Raw genomic sequence first — 20,008 nt, 5'->3', positions numbered from 1 at the left:
CAAAGTGATGTCATGTAGAAGACAGGTAAAATGGTGTATTAGTGTGTGAATTGTACAGATGAGTGACAAAGAATCAGGATGTACTTTCTGGCTCTGTTTGGTGTAAACTCCATTCTCTTTTATTGAGATTAGGAGTCTATTTGGAATGGCTTTCCTCCAGATGCATAACTCTGGCCTTAACCAACTTGAGGCCTCTACACACCCAGTGATCTCATCACATGGAAGGTCAGGAATAATGACAGGCCGTCCACTGTCCTTAGGTGGAGTTCAGTCTTACGGGCTGTGTTGATGAAACATCCAGGTGCTTTGTACACATTCTTTCATACATTTTACAGAAGCATCATCTGTAGGCTGAAGCCTCAGGAAATCTGGAAATCCCCAGAAAACTGATAATGAACTTAGGTGTATCATCCTCATTTGGTCTTGAGTGCACGGCTTGTTCGAGAAGCTTTTTTCAGTGCCTGTCAGGCGCTGGGGCCTGGGAATGTCACCCTAAGGCACAGTGCCTGCCTCATGGAGCTGATGTCTAGAGAGCCAGTGTCAAGTAAAGCTGATTTCAAGTAAACCATGTGATCTGTGTAGAGGGTTCTGCAAGGTTCCGGGGAACCCAGAACTGGTGCTTGGCCTTGCCGAACCTGCTGAGTGCTGTGTGTGAAAGTGCGGTGTGGTGTTTGGTGATGTCTTCCTTTCCCCTTATACTCTAGCATTCAATTCGAGCACTGGCGTTGAGAGTTTTGAGGGAAATTCTGAGAAATCAACCAGCAAGATTTAAAAACTACGCCGAGCTGACGATTATGAAGACTCTGGAAGCCCACAAAGACTCCCATAAGGAGGTGAGTCATTTATGTGGCCAGGGGTGCTGAACAGGCGGGTCATGGGGGGCAGCTGGGATGTGGAGATAGAGGAATCAGAATCAGCCCACAGCTTAAGAGCCCCTTCCTTGGATCTCGGCCATGTAGTAATACGGAGTGGAGTCCCCATTGCTGTCGTCCTTGTTGAGCAGGGGCGCATTTCCAGGGCCAGTGCCATTTGTTCAGTTCCCGGCTCCTCCTCGCTGTTTCCAACAGGCCTGCCCTGTCCCTGAGATGTGTTCCATGCCTGGGCTTCCGGCTGCCTTTGTGGAAGGGAAGGGTCTGCTGCTGCTTTCTGGCATTTAGCCTCTAGTAGTCTGGTGTGGGAGGTGGAGACCAGCTTTGGAATCACAGACATGCAAGTCCCAGAACCAATGCCTCCTTGCTCCGAATATGTGGACCAGTCATTTCACCTTCTGAGCCTCCGTTTCCTTGTGTATAAAACAGGAATGGATATTTCCACAGAGTTTTTCATGAGAATTAAATGAGATGGCCAGGGATGGTTCCCGCCCAGCTCCTGCCAACAGCGGGTAGCACGCTGCTGTGCTGACCTTCCTCCCTGCCAGCCGTTCAGTGTGCTTCTCTCTGCAAGATGAGACTGAGTGGAGGCAGCCCTGCTGTGCCTCTTCCACTCACTGTTGAGTATGTAAAATGCTAGCAAGCCATCTCTGCAGCTTCTGGCATTAGGACCTCAGCTGCCTGGTGGAAAGCGGCAGAACACGTCTCTGTATCCTGCACACAGGCCTCACCCCTCTGCCTCACCAGGCTTTCAAGTAGCTAGAAGCCTACAGAGAATGGGGAGGTGGCTGGAGCTGTCCCGATACAAATGATTCAGTGACACCCTTCAGTAAAATGAACTGTGGGAAACAAAACCATATATTGGAACTTCAGAAAACAGCCTGCCGGATAATGGGTTTGACCCCAAAGTGAGACATAACTACTTGCCCGGTTTGATCTCTTGGCTCATGTGTGACTGTCATGTGAGCACGCTCATGGATTAAGGGAATTGTAATTAACACAGTTCTTCCATCTACATAGAGAGACCCTAGATCGTAGTTCTGTTTGGCATTTGTGTGGCTGCTTGAGCAGTGACTGATGTGACCTCTTCAAATCTCCACCACAGTTGTAGCTCAGCAAGGGTGAGGGTCTTGTCCTCAGACTGGGCCTCTCTCCGACCTGCTAGTCCTAGAAAACAGCACACAGTACACAGGGGATGGATGTGTTTTCAGACTAATAACTGGGTTTCCAAAATCTGGCTTGGTTGCCTGATGGCGATAATCACTCACATTTGAACAAAGCACTTTTCATTTATAATAACTCATTTAAAAAACGTGAAGACCAGGTGAGCTGGTACGATCAATATAGTGATTCCCAGGTGAGGAGGGAAGGTCCTAGAGAGTATAGGGGTCCAATCTTTTGGCTTCCCTGGGCTGCATTGGAAGAATTGTCTTAGGCCACACATAAAATGCACTAATGATAGACGATGAGCCTTAAAAAAAAATCACAAAACATTTTCATAATGTTTTAAAAAAGTTTTTGAATTTGTGTTGGGCTGCATTCAAAGCCATCCTGGGCCACAGGTTAGACAAGCTTGTCCTAGAGGAACTGTATGCACAGCAGTTACTGGCAGAACTGAGATATAGCTAGGTTTTGTGTCTCCTTTAAGGGGCAGCTGGCATTTGCTAACTTTTTAAAACCATAATTGCTTCTCCTTCATGAGAATACATGATCAAAAAATGAAATTAAAATGTTCTTTTTGTTTTGCTTTGTTTTTGAGGCAGGGTCTTGCTCTGTCACCCAGGCTGGAGTGCAGTGGCACAACCTGTGCTCACTGTAACCTCCACCTCCCAGGCTGAAGCAGTCCTCCTGCCTAAGCCCCCCGAGTAGCTGGGACTGCAGGCATGAGCTACCACACCCGGCCTGATGTTCTTTTACATAGAGATGATATCAGTTGTTTTCATGGGGCAGTACATACTTAGACTTGGGCATTTAAATGAAACGCCAGGCCGTCCATGGTGTCTTGGCACGTACTTACTGACTCTCCAGTTGGAAGATATCTATCTAAAGTGAGTCCTAAGAAGTATAAGTTAACAACATTAAGTAATTGATTTGTTATTTGCTGTTTTCTTGAAAGATCCTTGTTTTTTCTGCAAAATTAGAAATTTAGGAGAGAAAATTCTCAGGTATGAGGCCCTTTAAATTACCCAAGGGAAAAGAGCAGAATATATGTCCTGCTTCACATAAACTTAGCAGCACTGAAGTTCAGGGGCCTCCGTGCTGCTGTTGCTGACTTGTGGTAGAGCCAGTGGAGGAGGTGTGTTGGGAACGGTGCCTGCATTGGCAGGCCTTCCTGCTTTGCATAGTTTGACTCACCTTGACTCACTGCCCTCACCTTATAAAACTTTACTCTGTCACTTTGCCAGGAGCTACTATAATAACTCAAGAACCTGTATATTTAGGTTTGGGGTTGGGTTTTCCTTTTTCGTTCCTTTTTTTTCTTTTCCCTTTAAGTTCTTCTTAGCTTCCTCTTATTTTAACCAATCTTTTTCCATTCCTGCTTGCTATTTTTTTAGGGTAGAAGGCTGAGATTCGCATAAAGTTTGTGTTGTAGGCATCTTGTTGGCATATTAATATGGCACATAATTGTTCTCTAATCCTTCCACTTTCTCATCATTGTATTCAGTTCTTACGACTCCAAACATTTATTGAAAAGGATCTGAAATGTTTCTAGACTTACTTTATTAGTCATACAAAGACATAGTCTATTTTCCTGTCTTATTAATACTTCCAAAGTATATTTATCCCAGAGTGAGCTCTCTTGGAACTTCCTTCTCAGTAAGAAGCTAGTTGGTTTTATATTCCCAGACAAAAACTGGGCTTCAGCAGGAGATGAAGAACAGAAAGACTCGGCAGGTTAACATGGGGCTGCTTGTAGAGACACTGGCACCAGCTGCCCTCCTCTTGCCAGCGTGATGTTACCACACCAGCACGTGCACTGCGGCTCTGACTGTGTGACTGCAGTGAGGAAGGACAGCTTCTTGAAATACAATTTCTGTAAACTGAAATTTGTCACGAAAACTATTTGGGAAGATGGATGAGGTAGGACTGATGATAAGATGGCTTGTTTTCTCATATAAGCAAGCGTCTGCTTTCTCAGTTTCTTTTGAAAGGAGCTATATGTGCAGAATGTGTTTCTTACACACTGAAAATGTGCCAAGTACCAAATCTGTCTCAGGCACCATTCATCCAAAGCTAACATACATGTTCTGTAGTAGTAAGCAAGATAGATGAACGATTTGGACACCAATTTAGAGTGTTTATTTTAAAAGTTGGTGTGTCTGAGCTTAGACATAATGTTTTCATAGCCCCTATTTGAATAAGTCTCTTTCATTCTCTAACTTCTTTTTTATCTTTTTAGTGAACAGATTTTGCTATTGAGTTTCAGTGCCTCATTCATGAAGCCACTGTGGTCTGCAGTAGAGCTGGCACTTAGCAGACACCTTAAAGGGCTAAGGCCTTGAGACTGATCTTTTAAAATTGTGAACCCGTTTTCTGTTTCCAAGAGAACTCCATTTATTTGAACCCTTCTTATGTTAGAATTTGTAATCTGTTTCTTAGAGCTGGTACAGAACCTCTCCTTTGGTGATTAAAAAGAGAGGATTAAATAAGAGAATTGATACTACAAAGAGATTCTGGGGTCAGTGTGAGATATGAATCTTGAGGCAGAAAACCGGGTTTTTAGTCTCGCGTCTCCTGTTGTCCAGCTCTTCCCGGTTTCTTCATCTCAGCATAACCCTGAATAAGCGGTTCTGTTGTGAGAATGAAAGATATTATGATATAGAAATACGCCTTTAAAATTGTCCTATGCTCTACAAATGTTGCTACATAAAACTGTTCTCAGACATCCTTATTCATTTCAGAAGTGCCCATTTCTGAGGAAACATACTAATTATAAATCACTGTGTGCACATTTAATGCAAGAATATTGGTTGCTGCCAGTCATTGTGATGTGCCTCTAGTACCCATAATGTTGAAGTTCACAGTAAATGTTTTATTTAAACTTGAAAGAAGCCCAACTCGAAAGAAGCCCAACTCTGTTTTTTGAAGATATTCTGTAATTGAGGTTTTCCGATCACTAGACTTAGCTTATTCTGAGCTTTGCCACATTAGTGAATATCCAGTTACACTTGTCTGTTAAAAGAGGAAAATATTAGCATCATTCGTGTCACCGTGCTGGGTCGCCAAACGTTTCTTGCTCCACACACAAAGGTCGTGGTGTTTAAGGCACCAGAATCCAGCTTCAAGTGGTTTGACTTGTTTTGGGAAGTTTGATTCTTAGATAAATATAAAACCACCAGTATTATGTCTTCAGGGGTTTTATTTTTAAATCATTTCTGGTTAACTTTTTATTTTATGACTTTAAAGAATTAAAATGGCAAAATCAGACCAAAGTTATTTATAAAAGAAAAGAGAACTTCCTGGGAACTTGTCTGGTTTCTGATTCACCCAGCCAGCATGGTGTCTCATGCAGTCCTTTAGACAAACGCCGTAGCCAGAGACAGGCACCCCTGTGCCAGAGGTCTGTGATCAAATACCAGTTCAAATCACTAGCTGACTTCATCTCAGCCAGATCCCCTGCACTCAAGAATGGCCCTTAGGTGCCTCTCAGGGCAGCAGTCTTTGTATCCGTGGACACTGGGAAATAATACACTGCATGAACTCTGGAGAAATGCCTTTACCCCTCTGTACTTTGGTTTTTCCTGATCTTTTATGCTACCAAGTGGACTAGATGATTATCTGTGTTTCATCCAGCCTCAAGATAATACAAGTTGCTATTGAGTAACAAACCTAAATCCTCAAATTCTAAATTTTCAGTTTTCCCTGGGCCCAACCTTGGGATGTGACCAGAAGCCCCATTTCCTTTGTAGGTTTTTGCTTTTTAATAAAAAGACAAAACCCCAAAACCTGTATAGCTTCATCGAGAGGTTCCAAGTTACTGAGCCAGCAGTCACACTAATAGCACAAACTCCAATAAATGTTTTATAATTGATGGGTAGTGGTGCACTGTAGTCGTCAAGGGCCTTGCAGTTTAGTTGAGGTTAAAGCAAAGAGTCGTGTGTGCTTCAAAGTGAAGTGCACCAGGAGTTTAGGAGTGGGCCAGAATAGTCAAGGAAGAGTTCCTTAGGGAGTTAGAACCTGAGATGGGCTGAGAAAGAGCAGCTAGGGAGAGAACTCTAGGAGCCAAGGCCATGTGGTCAAGGGAGGGGGCATGGGTTGGAAGACACTCCTGGGTTGAACCCCGCTGAGCCAAGACGGCAGGAGACTTACCATTTTGTGAGCCCTCATATTCTCTCTGGTGAGTGAAGAAACAGCCCACCTCACAGGCTTGTAAAGTGCCAGGCACGGTGTCTAGTTCTGAGTGGCGGCTGTGGTGGCGGCTGCTCCTGCCGTTACTCATGGGTAGGGGAGTAGTTCCACCTCGCTGATGAACTGACTCTCAAGGAGGCAGAGGTGACACCTGCCCTTTAGCTCTTGTAGCTTCAGAAAGAGCCATTGCTTAACGTCAACAGCTTTGGGTTTGGGGTTTGAAGGCCTGGGTTCCCATGCTGCTTTTGCTAGCTCGGGCTGTGATTGTGGACAAGTCACAGACACTCTGGATATCTAAAGCACTTGTATGCTGGGTGGGAGGTGGGGGGCAGGTGCTTTATACCCTGCCCTGAGAGGCTGGCATTAAAGTCAAGTGAAGTAAGGTGGTTGACATTGTTGAAAATTGAAGATGGTATCCTTTTTATACTCTTCCATTGAAGAAAGTAGACTGATTTTGAATAGAATTGTCAAGTTTTTAAAATTCTACTTAAATCAGATACAACTGCATTTCTCTAAATACACCTAAGAAGCTATTAAATGCAATTGAGTAAATTCTAAAACACCAGCAAAAATACGACTTGTATCTTTTGGCTACTGCTTTGTTTGGAATCCGTCCATATTTGTGCTGGGGTAGCCAGTACATTGTCCGCGTTAGGCTAGGAAATGCCATGGGTTTTTAGAGATGGATACCAGAATTAGAATGCTGAAGAGGAGCCTTACACGTGCTGCCCAGCTTCCCATCTAATGCTGAGCACCTCCTGAGAGGCCAGCCCAGCCTCTGCAGCATCTCCAGGACAGCAGGACACACCACCTCCTGGGCTCTCAGCCGCTCTTTCCACTCCTTCTCATTGTTTGCCCCGTTGGCCCTAATTCTACCGCTTAGAGTAGAACAGAATAAATCTCGCACCTAAGAGCCTGACCGCATTTGAAGATACCCATTGTGTTGCCCTGAATCTACTTTTCCAGGCAAGGATGTGATGACTGTCTTGTTAGAGGTCATTTCATATAGACACTACTCCTCAGGCTTTTCACGGTTCCTTGGAATTTTGCGCATGCACATTTTTCAGGGGAAAAGACTCATCAGGTAGAGTTGGATGATAAGATGTTATAATCTGAAATACCTTTAAAATAATTGATTTAGATTCTCCCTTTCATTTTACTGATGAGGAAAACCGAGGCATAGAAGAATGAAGAAATTTACCCCAAGCTCACTTGGCTAGTTGATGCCAGAACCAGAGCCAAAACTCAGGTCTCTAGACTTACAGCCTGGAACTTTTATTTCCCCTCCCTCTGGTACTGAGCCTAGCTAAGTGAGGACTCTCTTCCCAGGTTCAGGGCCATGCTGGCACTCTGTTGTAAATCCCGGGACCATGTCAATGCCAGTCTGGGACACTGGTCGTTTTTCCCCAGTCTGCTGGTGGATACCTAAACTCATGGTCAATCCAATTTTTTACGGTCTTTCTGGCCTTTCCCAGAAGGTGGCGCTAAACTCTTCCTTAGCTTCCACACGATTGAGGAGCTAAGCTCAGGACATCTACTATGAGGAGTTCTTTGATTCCAGCCACTGTTGTTCCTGGACCTTTGCTTTTTTTTTTTTTGACTCAACCAGTTATTCTGGTGTGTCTGTGACAGAGCCAGATCACAACCTTGTGAACCTAAAACATGCAATCCAAATTTTGAAAACTTTATGTGCTAAAAGAAAGAAACCTTTAAGCAAACACTCACCAGTATTCTGAGTAATAATCCCATTTTTAAAAAACTAGATGTGAAAATTATGCTTTTCTTAGCTGGACACTATTACTTCACTGACTCTGAAAGGGGAAGGAGTCCTGTGTTTCTAATGAGACTGTAGCAGAATTGGAACAGTTTTTGATGACTTCAAGGCAGATTATAACCCAGAAGTCTTTTTGATCCTGTCCTCTTTGAATAGTCCCTCACCCCTTTCTAAATCCTTGCCACTTCTGGCCACCTTGTGTACTAAGTGGTATTGTCTTCCTTTGTTTCTGCTGCCCATGTTGACTTTTGCTCTCTGTTTGCTTACATTTATAATCTTTGCTTCTTATGTTACATAGAACACAGGGGCAAAACCTAAAGTTCACCCTGATTCAGGCAGCTCGCCAAAGCCAGGGGTTTGGCATATAGAGGGAAGTTGAGAACACCTACCTGCCTTGCCAAAACCAGCGTCTGTCTTGGGAAACTTGCTCTAACTCCAGCGAAAAAGAGGGCCTCAGACTACCCATCTTAATGTGCAGCTTCTGACTTTATTTTCACACATTTTAGAACCAAAGCCCTCATCCACGTTAGATACATTTCATCATCCGGGCACGGCGGCTCACGCCTATAATCCCAGCACTTTGGGAGGCCGAGGCGGGCAGATCACTTGAGGTCAGGAGTTTGAGACCAGCCTGGCCAACATGGTGAAACCCTGTCTCTACTAAAAGTACCAAAAAAAATTAGCCAGGCATGGTGGTGTGCACCTGTAGTCCCAGCTACTTGGAGGCTGAGGCAGGAGAATCGCGTGAACCAGGAGGCTTCCACCAAGATGGCGCCACTGCCTGGGCAACAGAGCAAGACTCTGTCTCAAAATAAAATAAAATAATAGATAAATTTCACCAAATGCTTCCTGCAGGCCACATCCAGAATTCCTGGATTTTTGTAAGATGCAGGGCTCCTTGGGTTTGGGTTTCAGCACAGCAGATCTGAAACAGCCTTTTTTCCCAGCAGCTGCCTGTAGGGTAATTCGCTTTAACCTGAATGGCAATAGAGTGCGGGAGATGGGGAGGAGGGAAGGAAAACCACGAGTTCTCACCATGAACCCGATAGTCGATTGCCTGGTCTCACTAATCCTCGTTGCAACCCCGAAGAGCACCAGGAGGCCTTAGCTTGCTCCTGTCAAGCCTGGAAAGCAACGCTGCCAACTCTTGAATCCTGTCTCCAGAGCCGTGTTCTTTCCACCCACTGAGCTGTTTCCCACCTCCCGGGGGACCTCAGATACTGACTCCTGTGCATCAGGGCTTTCTAACTTTGATACGCTACAGAATCACCCAGTGTTGCCTGACCTTTTATTTCTTTTTCCAGGTTTAAAAACAGAGGCCTAAAAGTTCCTCAGCTTTCAGGCTGGTGTGTTAGGATACTTGTGTAGTGATTTCTTACAGTGGAAAGCCAGCAGTTTCTGAGCATGGTTTCATAGCTGGGCCAGATTAGAAAAGAGAGGGACTGTCTCCTTCCACTTTTCACCATCCACTCAGCCGTGTGTAACTCAGCCACATAGGCGCACAGCCACGTGCTTGGCTCTCCCAAACACACACAGGTTCGGAGAAGCCCTCGGGACCCGCACAAATGGAGGAGGAGGAGGAGCACCCCGCCTGAGGTAACCCATTACCTGACGGAGCTCTTCCAAGAAACACGCCAGTCCTCCTCAGACAACTGGTGACTGGAAAACCTGAGCGGAAGTCTCTTTTCCAAAGAACTAGTCTGTTGCTCTTCCAGTGTGTCACCTGGAATGGCACTCTCTGGGCCTTGTAGAGTTGATTTTTCCACAGCCCAAGTCGATCATTTGTAGATAACCTGCCGTGCTCCTAGTTTTCTCTGCTAGCTCCTTAGGAAAACTGTAAATCCAAGTCAGTGCGGCATGCTCCAGATGTGACTTTGTGAGTCATGAGCATTAAAAATATGTACGCTGGGCTGAGTGTAGTGGCTCATGCCTGTAATCCCAGCATTTTGGGAGGCTGAGGGGGGCAGATCATTTGAAACCAGTTTGGGTAACATAGCGAGACCCCATCTCACATACTGAGACCCCTACAAAAAACTTAAAATATTATGCGTGCCTGTAATCCCACCTACTTGGAGGCTAAGGTAGGAGGATCTCTTGAGCCCGGGAGATCGAGGCTGCAGTGAGCCATGATTACACTATCGCACTCCAGCCTGGGCAACAGAGCAAGACCCTGTCTGTGTGTGTGTGTGTGTGTGTGTGTGTGTGTGTGTGTCCCACGCTATGGGGAAAGTAGTTCAACAGCTATTTATTGAGCACCTGGTATATACTGGACATTGTGCCAGGCATGGGGATAGAAAGATGGCTGAGATGGGATCTTGCCTTCAAGGAACTTTTAGTCTAGTGGGAGGGAAAATTTCAGCAAAATATTTACCTGCAGTGATAAAATAAAGCGTACACATGATGAGGCTTCCTGGGAGTTGTGTTGCAGTAAGTCCTCTGGGTGACTTGGCCAGGGGCATAGAGATGTGGCTGGGCAGGGTGTGGGCAGGGAGAGGAGGCACCACATAGGCAGGAAGGAGCCAAGCCTTGCTGAGGAACCTCTGGCATCTTAGAGGTCATTGGAGAGGGCAGACCCATCATGATGTTGGCACTGGACCCCAGGGAAGGAGCTGGCTTACCAGTGTTACCCATTCTTAGAACATTCAGTGTGATGACTGGCCCTCTGTGGGGTCTTGGGGTCCCAGAGCTCTGCCTCCCTCACCCCCCATCCCCAGCAACTTGGGAGCTCCCGGCTCAGCTGCTGTGCCTTCTGGTGGTGCCTCTGCTGCTCAGCTCCACTCTGGTGTCATTCCTCCACCAACACCTAGCTTGTGTTTTGTTTTTGTTTGCCATGGGGTTTCTCCATGTTGCCCGGGCTAGTCTCAGATTCCTGGGCCCAAGCGATCCACCCAGCACAGCCTTCCAAGTAGCTGGGGTTATTGGCGGGAGCCTCCATGTCTGGCTTAGCCATCATGTGTTTTGTAGCTGAAATATACCAAGCTGGTTCACATCTTGTCTCTTAATTCAGATAACTGTCAAAGTAAATACTTTAAAATGCTCCTTTTAGTCTGGGCGCTGTGGCTCATGCCGGTAATCCCAGCACTTTGGGAGGCCGAGGTGGGTGGATCACTTGAGGCCAGGAGTTTGAGACCAGCCTGATCAACATCGTGAAACCCCATCTCTACTAAAAATACAAAAGCTGGCCAGGTGTGGTGGTGGGCACCTGGAATCCCAGCTACTTGGGAGGCTGAGGCGTGAGAATCGCTTGAACCTGGAGGCAGAGGTTGCCGTGAGCCGAGATGACACCATTGCACTGCAGCCTGAGTGATAGAGTGAGACTCTGTCTCAAAAAAATAAAAATAAAATCCTCATTTTAGGAGTTTTTAATTGAAAAATGGAAGCTCAGACCAGGGAGGTCTTTTGCCAGAGGATTGAACTAAGGTTTGTCTCCTGTGCTTCTCTCAGAGGCTGAGAATGTGCTCATCTAACTCTGGAGGCTGCGCTTGTCGGGGCCAAAAAGTTAAAGGTCATGTGTACACACCGGGGTCCAAACAGCACTCTGCCTTCAGGTGACCTGTGTGCAGAAAGCTCCCGTTGGCAGGAGTTTGCATTGGCAAGAAAAAGAAATCACAGTGGGCTTCCTTCAAATAGGCTCCTTCCTGTACGTTTGTGGCATGGAGTGAATGCCATCAGCGTTGAGTCTAACAGTTTGGCCGGCAAGGGAAGGCCTGCTCACTGAGGTGCCTGGATGAGGCAGAGGCAAGGTCGGCTGGCCGTGAATGGCCGAGGGCCCTCGAGCTGGAGGAAGGCCCGCGGAACACCAAAGAAGCCTTCTGCACACATCCATTCTCCTTCCTCCTCCCGTCTAATCCTGGCCACCCACAGGAAGTGCATCAGGTAGCAGGTCCCCGCCATCTGGTTCCTTCCTGGGTCTCCGCACCTTCGTGCTGCCCCTCTGCATAGACTACCTTCACTCTGCCCTGAACCACCAGAGCATGGCCCAGTCCTCAGCTCTGTGGCCAGAGCTCTGAGCTCAGTCTCTGATGCACAGGAGGCACCTGGTCAGTGCTGGGTGAACACACGTCCACACAGAGCACAAATGAGAGGAAAGAATCTTATCAGGTGCTTGAGAGTTGGACATGACTTTTAAAATAAAATTGCCTCTCTACAGTGCTTTGTCCTCGAGCCTGACCTTCACATACGTAGGGAGCACAGGCGAATCTCGGGTGTTCTGACCTGTATGCAGTACTTACCCTTAAGCCATGCTGACCCGGGGCTCCATCAGGGATTCATCCATAATCCCGGTGTAGGCTCCAGAAGTGGCTGCAGTGTGTTCACTCTAGGGTGCCGGCTACGTGGTGATGGATGTGGTCATCTTATTTCATGAGACTCCTAGCCTTTCCTCCGTGCTGCAAGGAGTGAGCGTGTCCTCCCAGGGAAAGTACAAAAGGCCTCCAACAAGAAAGACTTGAGGGAGGTAGGGCTTCTTTAAGTGGGATATAGTCTCAGACAGCCAGGAGAATGAATTCTCAGTCCCTCAGTAAGTACTAAAGTCCTGGTAAATGTCCAGTTTAGTGGGTACTTAGGTACAACAGAAACGTTTCAGTTCCTAGCTGTTTGGTAAGAAGAAACACACACAGAAATGCCACCAAAAATACAAAGCCGTCTACATATGGTGCCATGTGAGTGTCACAGACAGAAGAACAGAAGTTGGGGGAACAGTGTCACTGGTCTGATAGGGAGGCCCAGGCAGGGGCTGTGACGTGTGTGTCAGCCACATCTGCGGGACAGTGCGTTCTGTAGTTCAGCGGACGGGCTTTATGGAGAGAGTGGGAGGTCAGCAGGAACAATCATGACCATGGTGCTGGCTGCATCACGGAGCAGCTCCCATATGCCGGGGTGGGGTTCCCTTCAGGAATCCAGTGAGGCGCAGCCTGCTCCTCAAGTGCACCGCCCTGCCGCCTTCCACCCTGAGCCAGAGCTGGGCTGCCAGCTTTCCCTGGCCTCAGACAATTCAGGTAGATTTTCTGGAATACATTTTCCTTGCTACCAAGGTTATATTGTAATGGTAAAAACCGCAACTAATTTTGCACCAGCCTAATGTTCATTGCAATTTTTCTATCTAAAAAGTATGAAGAGGAAAACAAAGTTACCTATAATCTTACCGCCTGAGAAAGAGCATTAACCTTTGGTGCACTTTCTTCCAGGTGTTTTGTAGTGGTAAGTGTCAGGTAGTGGGTGTGAGTAGCCACAGCTCATATGGGGCTTCATAATGAAAAACCCACTGTCAGCAGCACGGCCGGCCCCAAACATGTCCGTTGTGAATGGGATGAACTCAGCTGTCTAGTGTTGGAGAAATTTCCCTTTACCATTCCACAGAGCAGAGCTGCCAACATGGACTCACGCCCACTCCCTGAAGTGAGCCCCGTTCATGCGGCAGTGTAGCCCTGGGCCGAAGGCGAAGCCGAGCCTCTTCTGGAGCCACGGTCTCTTCCCAGAGCCCCAGGAGAGCCTCAGTGAGGGCCCCAAAGTGACCCAAAGCAGCTTGTATGGCCTCTGAGCCCAGCCCTGGGCCTGTCTGCTACACAGCTCAGGTGGCCTCTCTGTGGGCCTCCTGTCCGTTTGCCACGCTCCCTGACTTGTACAGACTTCTTCACCCCCTTCGTGCCCATAACGAGGAGCAGCTCTCCAGATGATCCGTATGCTGTTTCCATGGGCCTGTCTTGCTTCAGTCACAAGGGCTGGGATGACTGAAGCTGTGGGCTGGTAGTCTTCACCTTTTTGTTGTATGAAGTTAGAGCTGAGTGATTTTGAGTAGCAGAACATAATGCAGAGAGGAATCTGGATGGAATGACCAGCCCGGCCAGGGTTGGCAGTAAGTGAAAAGTATTTGAGTTCGGTTGTACTTTCTAAGAAAATGCATGTGCGTATAACCTGGTGCCTGTCTTTATCTGTCATTTATGTAATGTGGACTCTGTGCCGTTGATAGCAGGAAGCATCCTTTACTAACGACTGTATCTTGAGTACTGCTTACCATTCATCTCTGTGGCATCGCTGTTTTACAGATGAGGACATGGAGTTTTAGCATTTGGGACTAGCGTGACGGGGACTTGCTCCCTGAGCCCAAAGCCCAGGCTCTTTCCACCGGGCCTTCTGCTGTCCTCTTTCTTCCTCACTGGGTTTTGCATTTAGCTTCCATCTTTATTACAAGAGGGTCTCCTGGCCCTCCAGAGGTCAGAGGCTGCTCCTTTGACCATGAGACGGCCGTTTCACGTACCTCCCTAAAAAAGGGAAGGCAAAGGGGTCATCGTGCACAGAGTCCTAGAAAAGCAACTTTCCAGAAGAGAATCCTCAGGAAAACCCTTTCAGGGGCTTCTCTCTGTGCCTTTCCAACTGCCTGGCAAGTGGGCCTCTTCCAGGAAGTGCCAGCGTTGAAGTCACCGATTTCCTCCAGGCTTCTTTCCAGATGCTCCAGTTGTAGGTGTCGCACAAGCCATTGGGAAGCATTTCTGTATTCAGGTCCTAGTCTTGTAGGCCAGAGGTTCTCCAGTTTTAGTGTGTCTAGAAATCACCTGGTGCTTACCAACATAGCTCGCTGCACCCCTCCCCCAGTTGGGGCCCACCTCTGAGTGAGCAGGTCCGGGTGGGCCTGAGAAGTTGCATTTCTAACAGGTTCCCAGCACTGCTGCTGGCGCTGAGGGGGACTGCACTTGGACTACCACTTTTCTAAGGTTTTTGCCAGAATCCCCCAGACCTGCCTTTCCGTGGCCCACACTCCCCTTTAAAATCACCCTGCAGACCACTCTGTTTACTTTAACAATTGAGCCAGGGGAAGCAATGGCTGTCGTCTGACATTGAGTGAGGTCATTGTCCTTTGGCCTCTGAAATCAGAAGCAATGTTTGATCTTTCACTTCGTGTGGCCTGTGGAGCTCATTCTCGGGGGGAACTGGGTGTTTCAGGTGGTGAGAGCGGCTGAGGAGGCTGCGTCCACACTGGCCAGTTCCATCCACCCGGAGCAGTGCATCAAGGTGCTCTGCCCCATCATCCAGACGGCCGACTACCCCATCAACCTTGCCGCCATCAAGATGCAGACCAAAGTCGTCGAGAGGATCGCCAAGGAGTCGTTGCTGCAGCTCCTCGCCGACATCATCCCAGGCTTGCTGCAGGTGGGCCTGCGTGTGGGTGGGGCCTGCCCCCGGCCTGGGTGGGGCTGCCTAACTTGGCTAATGTTTAAGGGCTTTGTGCTCCTCCTTCACTGGCAACCAGGCAGGACCTATGAGGTCACGCGGCAGGGACACTTCACAGCCTCCTCAGTCGGCTTCCAGCTCACCCCCTCTCCTGAATGCACTAAGAAGACTTTCCTGGCGGCTCACAGAATGAACTTTCTGTTTACTATAAACATATTTTGATCATTTTTTTTTTTTTTTGTCCATTCCTTCAACAAACCCTTGTTGCACACCTGCTGTAGCCCCAGCCCTGGGCAAGGTGGGCCATTGAGTGTAAATCAAACAATGGTCCTTGGTCTCATGCAGCACACAAATACTTACTGAAACTCTTCTAAGCATGAGACAGTGAGTGAGACAGACTGGCATAAAGCAGCTGTGTTCCACTGTGTGGACTGCCTCAGAAGATTTTCAGCCTACCGTGCAGCCACACAGAAGACGACAGGTGTCACCATGGGCTCCATGACAGTAGAGACGTGGTTCCGGGTTGGGGTGGGGGAGAGAGGGTTCATAGAAGAGGTGGTTTCAAGTTGGCCCTTGGCGAGGGAGTTTCACTGGGGAAAGGTAGAGAAGAGTCAGCATCACTTTTAATCATTGCTGCTGTTTGCTGGGTGCTTGGCTTGGGGATTAAACACTTAACTGTTGAGGACTAGATTATGCCAAACAAAGGGAAAGGCACAGAGGCTGAAGAGTCCCAGGCTGTTTGGAGAACAGCAGCAGGTAGCCCCAGCTGGGTGTGGGCCAGGATGAGGCCGACAGGTAGATGGAGGCCCAGCTGCACAGGGACACGGACATCAGGCTGTGGGGCCAGACGGTCCCAGCAGTTACTGGAGGCAGAAGGGTTTGCTCACAAGAACGAGTGTCGTTGTTCTCATTTCTTTAAAGGCGTTTTCACAGGGAGATTTGCTTGCCCTTTGGGAGAAATGGGAACAAAGCAAGTGCTCTTTCCCCTTCGTTGCCTTTTCTCATTCTCTCTCCCCTGCAATGTTTCTTGGGTGGCAGCTTGTTACACCGTGGTGCCTGTGTAGACGCAGAGACCAGTCTGGGGCTCGCCACCCTCCTGCTTCCGCGCCCCAGAAACCAAGTTTCTCTTGATGCTAAGTTGTGACCTCTTTGGGGTGAAAGCTGTCTGGATTCCATTGCGGGGCTGAGGTCTATCCTGGTTGTTACTGACAAGTCCAAGGTTGAACTCGGAGGGCATTTGTGGAAACGTTGATGAGATGTTGGCTAGGGACTGAATCTTTGATCTGGTTTCCTTTTCGTGTTCCCTCCTGGCTCTCTAGGGTTATGACAACACCGAAAGTAGTGTGCGTAAGGCCAGCGTGTTTTGCTTGGTGGCAATTTATTCCGTAATCGGAGAAGACCTGAAACCTCACCTTGCACAGCTCACAGGGAGCAAGGTATGTATAGTGTTACGCGGGCTGATAAGCACACCTGGGCTCTGCCAGCTTGGCCTAAACCCATTTGACTGCAGCTCTGGATTCCAGACAGGTTTTGTTCATTGTGTTTTAGCTGGGCCTTATTTCTCCGATAGCATTTTTCTAAATACAAAAATGAACTATATGGTGGAATCAGTTTAAGGTAACACTAACATTATACAACATTGTCTGCCTCAACTCCTGTTTATGAAATGCTGATTCTGAGCTGCTGGTTTATTTCCAAAAGAAAAACAGCTTTAGGCCGGGCGTGGTGGCTCAAGCCTGTAATCCCAGCACTTTGGGAGGCCGAGACGGGAGGATCACGAGGTCAGGAGTTCGAGACCATCCTGGCTAACACGGTGAAACCCCGTCTCTACTAAAAAATACAAAAAAAGCTAGCCGGGCGAGGTGGCGGGCGCCTATAGTCCCAGCTACTTGGGAGGCTGAGGCAGGAGAATGGCGTAAACCCGGGAGGTGGAGCTTGCAGTGAGCTGAGATCCGGCCACTGCACTCCAGCCCGGGCGACAGAGCAAGACTCCGTCTCAAAAAAAAAAAAAAAAAAAAAGAAAAACAGCTTTAATTAGAAACCATCCGGTTTTTCATGGAAACACTAAAGAAATTTACCTGCTTGCTTAGCAGTTGATGAATCAGAGCTGAGTCCCTCATGGGCATCAGTAGTGGCAACAGCTGGCTCTCACCCTGAGCCTGCGGGGTAGCCCTACGCACTTTGCATGTGTTGACTCATGTTTACAGCAACATCCCTGTGGGCATGGTCATCCCCTTTAACCTGCCCCAGGCACAGACCTGACTCCAGGAGGCAGACTTCTTACTCACACTGCTGCCTCTCATGTTCCTTTAAGGGTGTCTGGAATTAGGGGAAGAAAATGGACCAAAATGGATGTCACTGAAAATGAGAGTGGCTAGACTGCTTATTGGTTTTAGTTAAAAGAACAACAACGACAACACTCAAATCTGACATGCTAGGCTGGTGAGAGCAGATTAAAAACCCAGCCTCATGCTGTAGCAGGAGAGGCATGGTGAAGAGGTGAGGCCTCGGCTCCCAGAGAGGCGGCCAGCTGTGCCTGGGGCCTCAGGACCTGCCTGTGGAGAAGGCACATCTCTGTGGAGTTTAAAATCCCCACCTTTTTATACAAACCACTCTGTCAAACGAAGCCAGTGGAAAGCATGAAACCAGAAGCGCCTGCTCTTGTGAGAGGAGGAATTGGCAAGTGGGGCCCATTTCATTTCAGATTGAGCTGTTGCTTTGATACAGCTGGTGATCATTACAGCTGGAGCCTTGCTTCTTCAGAGTTCTGGGGCAGCGAAGCTCTGGCTGGGGTGTTCAGAGCAGGGTTTCTCCACCTTGGCTCTGTTGACACTCTGGGCCACCTTGTTGAGGTGGGCCGTCCTGTGTGTGGTAGGAAGTTTAAGCAGCATCTCTGACCACCACCGTCCATACCGACATGTGCCAATAGCACCCCCTGCCATTGTAACCATCACTGCTGTCTCACACCTGCCCAAATACCCTCTGAGGGGCAGAATCACCCCTGGTTGAGAACAGGTGTTCCAGAGGAGACACTTTCCTCTTTTTGTAATCAGGAATCAGCAGATAGGCTGGAAGAGGTGTATGAGGCAGGTGTGCGGTGCATGGTTTGGGGGTGACCTGATTCTGTTCTCCAGTTCCTTCTCCTCGCCCTCCTGCTGCACAGGCTCCTCATCACATCCCCTTCCTGATGATCTGAACGGTCCTGAGCAAAAGTCCCCCAGCTCTCCTACCTCCATCAGGGATTTGTAGGTGATTCCTGCTGCCCAGGAGGACCTTCGATGTACAGTTCACAAAGGAAATTTGATTTAGAAAATGGAAAATTCATCCAAAAATAACATGAGTCACACCTTGGTTTTGTCTGGCACTTTTTACTTTCCTGAGTAAGAGAGTTGCCCCATCAACTCATTTGACCCTTTGGATAAGGGACAGAAAATCCAGGTGTTTTCTCCTCCCCGTTTGGCAGTGGACCCACTGCTGCCACTCTTGGTGACGCTTTGGGTCCAGAACCCACATTCCTGACCAGGAGCCAGCACCCCTCCCCCAGTTACAACCTTAGTTCCTCAGAGGTTTGGAGAGATTGGCCTTCACATCTTTCTGCTTTGGTAGCCCAGTTCATCCAGCCTTTAAGTTTTTTATTGTTATTATTATTATTTTGATATATGGAACCTCGCTCTGTCACCCAGGCTGGAGTGCAGTGGCACAGTCTCAGCTCACTGCAACCTCTGTCTCCCAGGTTCAAGCGATTCTCCTGCTTCAGCCTCCCAAGTAGCTGGGATTACAGGCATGTGCCACCACGCCTCGTTAAGTTTTTGTATTTTTAGTTGAGGCGGGGTTTGCCCGGTTGACCAGGCTGGTCTCGAACTCCTGACCTCAGGAGATCCTCCCGCCTTGGCTTCCCAAAGTGCTGAGTTTACAGATGTGAACCACCATGTCTGGCCTCAATGTTTTTTTAATGTAATAGCTCTGGTATATTCGTATGAACTTCGTAGATTCAGGTACACATCTCCTAATACAAACTCCCTCCCTTCCTCAACCAGATGGTAGCTGGCAGAACCTGGTGCTAAGTCTGTCTCAGTTTCCTTGACTAGAAACAAAGAGAATCAAGCCATGGCTGCCTGTGTTCCAGTGTTACAGGCCTATGGGAACACCCTCTCCTTTTGCTTAAATGAGGTTAATAAATGAAGGCCGGGGGCAGCGGCTCACGCCTGTAATCCCAGCACTTTGGGAGGCCGAGGCAGGCGGATCATCTGAGGTCAGGAGTTCAAGACCACCCTGACCAACATGGAGAAACCCCATCTCTACTAAAAATACAAAATAAGCTGGGTGTGGTGGTGCATGCCTGTAATCCCAGCTATTCAAGAGGCTGAGGCAGGAGAATTGCTTGAACCTGGGAGGTGGAGGTTGCAGTGAGCCGAGAACGCACCACTACACTCCAGCCTGGGCAACAGAGCAAAACTCTGTCTCAAAAGAAATTTTTTTTAAAAGAAAAAGAAAAAATAAATGATACCAGGGTCTGTAGGAAGAGGTCTGATGAAGGGAAGGAACCTGTGTAGCACATTTGGAGAGATGCCTTGTTGCTAGGGCAGCAGCACTAGCTTTGGGGTCAGCTTGCCTTCTGGTCTCTGTTCCCCACTTACGAGTTTTATGATCTTGAATAAGCATTCTTTTCTTCCCCCCCGCCCGCAATCTTTTTATTGTGGTATAATAAAATTTACCATTGTAACTTTCTTTTTTTGAGATGGAGTCTCACTCTGTCACCCAGGCTGGAGTGCAGTGATGTGATCTCGGCTCACTGCAACCTTTGCTTCCCAGGTTCAAACGATTGTCCTGCCTCAGCCTCCCGAGTAGC

General features: G+C 48.0%; 1 protein-coding gene across 6 annotated transcripts in view; it reads left to right on the top strand.

The window, feature by feature from the left end:
• The window catches only part of CLASP1 (cytoplasmic linker associated protein 1), a 298,327-nt gene that overhangs the window by 271,869 nt on the left and 6,450 nt on the right, over positions 1-20,008 (top strand). For all 6 annotated transcript variants that reach the window (XM_031936404.1, XM_026456078.1, XM_023185195.2 and 3 more), the window contains 3 exons: positions 705-833; positions 14,932-15,138; positions 16,479-16,595. In XM_031936404.1, the coding sequence (XP_031792264.1) occupies positions 705-833; positions 14,932-15,138; positions 16,479-16,595 (453 nt within the window). The remainder of the gene's footprint in view (positions 1-704; positions 834-14,931; positions 15,139-16,478; positions 16,596-20,008) is intronic.

This window comes from Piliocolobus tephrosceles, chromosome 11 (genome assembly GCF_002776525.5).
Source record: "Piliocolobus tephrosceles isolate RC106 chromosome 11, ASM277652v3, whole genome shotgun sequence".
Lineage (NCBI taxonomy): Eukaryota > Metazoa > Chordata > Mammalia > Primates > Cercopithecidae > Piliocolobus > Piliocolobus tephrosceles.
Note: the sequence above shows the minus strand (reverse complement) of the source record. Positions and strands in the feature narration are given on the sequence as shown.